The 3,806-nt window shown below is 38.8% G+C and overlaps 1 protein-coding gene across 1 annotated transcript; it reads right to left on the bottom strand.

Moving 5' to 3' along the window:
• Window positions 1-1,028: 1,028 nt before the first annotated feature.
• On the bottom strand, window positions 1,029-2,355 carry LOC110258058 (olfactory receptor 14J1). Its single transcript, XM_021081028.1, has one exon. The coding sequence runs from the start codon at window positions 2,353-2,355 to the stop codon at window positions 1,390-1,392; it is 966 nt and encodes a 321-aa protein (XP_020936687.1). The 3' UTR covers window positions 1,029-1,389.
• Between the last annotated feature and the right edge of the window lie 1,451 nt (window positions 2,356-3,806).

Consider the following 3,806-nt stretch of genomic DNA (forward strand, 5'->3'; position numbering starts at 1 on the left):
CCCAAATATCTATTTAAATAATGCCCCCCATTACTCAGCAATTGCTCATTTCCACTGTTATTACATGTACTTTGGTTTACTTCAAAATTGAGGGAAGAGTAGTAGAATATTGTCCTCTCGTGACTTATGAGTCCTTCCTGGAAAAGGTTACATTACTCCCAAATGCGTCAGATCTTCAGAGCTATAAGATCTGTTACTCTTATAGGTTTGTGCTTTTCCTATTTTGCTCACTTTTGTTTTGTTTCACATATCCAGGAGGCATTCCCGCCTAACTCTGTAAAAACTATCTCATCAAACTCTTCTACAGATCAGAAAAGGAAATGAATGAACAAACATCTCCAGTTATGGAAAAGCAGATGTCTTCTGACTACTTCATTAGTGAATAATAATGGAATATGCTTATTTTTAATAGATGATACATGTACACACATACTCACTTTGGGAAACAAAGCATTTGCAATGCATAGAGGCAAAGAGGTGAGTTTAGAATCAGACAAATGTGAGTTTGAATCACATACTACTACTTTTTTTTTGTTTGTTTGTCTATTATCTTTTTAGGGCCACATCTGGGGCATATGGAGGTTCCCAAGCTAGGGATTGAATCAGAGCTACAGCTGCAGGCCTACGCCACAGCCACAGCAATGCCAGATCTGAGCCATGTCTATGATTTACACCACAGCTCATGGCAACGCCGGATCCTTAACCCACTAACAAGGCCAGGGATCGAACTAACATCCTCATGGATGTTAGTTGGTGATTTAACCACTGAGCCACAATGGGAACTCCATATATTTACTACTTTTTATTTGAGAAATCTCAAGAAAATTAATCTCTCCTAAATTTAGTGTCTCAATTGATAGAAGTGGGATGATATGGCATAGCTAGAAGAATTGTATGTAGAGCTAAAAGAAAAAATGTGGACATTTATTAGAGACTGAATAAACTGCTGTGGGGAAAACTATTATAATACATAATAGCAAGGAAAAATTAATATGGGTACTTAATGCATATAGGAAACTTGGAGGTGAACTGGAAATCACATACATACACCGTGATATACTATCTCGTAAACACAATCAGATCACTTGACAGCAGTCTGGAGTCGATTTGTTAAAAGCCAACTTTAAGTTATAATTGTCAAATCCCAAACTAATTGCCTTTTCCCTTTTAGTTCAGAAAAATTCTCAAAATATGCCTAAAAATACAATTGAACTGATGGGAACAAGGCCAATGTCCTCAGAAGCATAACATCTTAAATTTTGAAGAATTGTATTTCGAGGAGAATATAAAGAATAGAAAGGTTGGAAGGGAGTTCTGGTCTGGGAAGGAGTCAGATTTATTCCTCTTACAATATGAACCATAATAACAATGCTTTTCTCGTATGGTCCTTCAGAGTTGAAAAATGGCTTTAAAGTACTTCTTTCTCTGAGCAAATTCTTCTTTCGACAGTACCTTCCTCAGCGCTGCCTTCATGGCTTTATTCCGTAAACTATAGATAACGGGATTGAGGGTCGGAGGTACCACAGTATAGAATATGGAGAACATGAAGTCCATAGCTGATTGAGAATCAGAAGGTGGCCTTAGAAACTCAAAGCCCGCAGCTGAGAGAAAGAAAGTGACTACAAGTAGGTGTGGTAGGCAGGTAGAAAAGACCTTGGTCCGGCCCTGGGCTGATGGGATCCGCAGCACTGCAGAGAAGATACGCGTGTAGGAAAGCAGAATAGAGATCAAACAGAAAAAGGCTGTCGAGGTCGTGAATGCAGCCACTGCAATTTCATTAATGAATTCATAAGAACAAGCTAGTTTCAGCATCTGAGGAACATCACAGAAGAATTGGTGAATGACTCTGTCCCCACAGAGAGGGACAGAGAAGTTAATTGCTGTGTGTGTCAGCCCAGAGAGGCCCCCAGTAACCCACACAGCTATCACGGCTTGCCTACAGGCCCAGGGGTCCATAGTGGTTTCATATTGCAGTGGTTGACAGATGGCTACGTACCGGTCATAAGACATCACTGTGAGGATGGCCACTTCTGATGAGGCCAGAGCTATGAAGAAGAAAACCTGAAGAATGCATTGACCGAGAGAAATGTAGCCATTGTTCATAAGTGAATTTGCAATGGACTGGGGGACTGTGACAGAGATGAAACAGAGGTCCAGAAGAGAGAGGTGCTTCAAGAAGTAATACATGGGGGAATGGAGGTGACGGTCCAAGGTAGTGATGGTGATAATGAGGAGGTTGCCTGTCAAGGCCAATAGATATATCACCAAAAACAGCAGTGCATGTAAAATCTGAAGCTTATGGTCATCAGAAAACCCCATGAGGAGGAATCCACTCATCGAGGTCAGGTTGGCCATGGTCACTCTGAAGATAGTAAGTGTGACTCTGTTTAGGAAGCCAAAGAAGAGTGGAAAAAATATATGATAATTAATATATCTGTGACTCAAATAACTAAGTGTACTCAGAGTAGAGCTACTGAAATCAAGATAAATTTATCTTCATGGTAGTCAGTCAGATAATGAGACACCAACATCAAATGCTATCACTTACATGTGGAATCTGAAAAAAGTACATAGTGAACTCCTCTGCAGAACAGATACTGACTCACAGACTTTGAAAAACGTACAGTTTCCAAAGGAGACAGGCTGGGGGGTGGGGGGATGTGCTGGGGGTGTTGGATGGAAATACTATAAAATTGGATTGAGATGATCATTGTACAATTATAAATGTAATAAATTCATTGAGTAATAAAAATTATCTTCATGGTAATTAGGTAATATTTAATTCAAAGAAATCTTTAGCCATTATTCAAAAATAAAACTCCTAAATGTGGTTAACATCTTCACATAGGTTGAAAAAAGTTGTGAGAATTTTCTGGAGAAATAATGAACTGATAAAGTCTTGATGGTTGATGAATGTGCAAATAAAAGAGAAGTCATGCTATTCTTTGAAACAGATAATGGTGACAGGGAGATGGCTGGGAGAAGAGATGTGTTTTGATGGGAGAATCCCAGACTGAGGTTTGCCAATCATAAAGTTAGATTTGAGGATTTGGAACTCAGAAGACTATGGCAGTGCTTGAAACATCAGCAGTTCTGTAAGAGTATGCAAACCATGTAGAAAATCAGTTAACTTGGCTCCTTTTAAATAACACTTAGAAGATTTTTTTTTTTTCCTGTACCCATGACTTGCAGAAAGTTCCCGGGCCAGGGGTCAAACCCATGCCACAGATGTAACCAGAGCCACAGCAGTGACATTGCCTGGTCCTTAACCTGCTAAGCTATGAGGGAAATCCATAAGAATATTTCTGAGTTAAAAAGGAAGGACAGAAAAGAAGTGTGAGGACAGGCTTTTAGATACCATCAAGTTTCAACAAATGTGCAGAAGAAGATCCAATCAAAGAGATGGAAAGAATAATCACAGAGGAAAGAGAAAACCCCTGGGAGTGACGTCATAGAACCAGTGGAACCCTGTTTTAAAAGGGAAAAAAAGAGTATAATAGATTCATTTATTTAAGAAAGGAAATTTAAAATACAAGAGAAGTATTAATTTACCATCATCAAGGTCATTTGTGGACTTGTTAGAGGCATATGGGAGGACTAACAGATACAGATACATGATAAACATGATTCAAAAAAAAAAAACTAACATGTGAAACAAACTATGGAGCACAGCTGCAAATTTCATAAAATGTGGAGAAGTTTCACTCACCAGAGTTGATCTTACTAGGAACCAATATCATTTAATCCTAAAATTGAATATTTTATTCTAGGATTGAGCTAGTGGTTCGATCTTTGCAGTTTTCATG

The sequence above is a fragment of the Sus scrofa genome, unplaced genomic scaffold (assembly GCF_000003025.6).
Source record: "Sus scrofa isolate TJ Tabasco breed Duroc unplaced genomic scaffold, Sscrofa11.1 Contig1193, whole genome shotgun sequence".
NCBI classification, from domain to species: Eukaryota; Metazoa; Chordata; class Mammalia; order Artiodactyla; family Suidae; genus Sus; species Sus scrofa.

What these genes read in the sequence shown, in the direction of transcription:
- LOC110258058 (XM_021081028.1), bottom strand. Translation starts at nt 2,355, where the DNA reads ATGGCCAACCTGACCTCGATGAGTGGATTCCTCCTCATGGGGTTTTCT.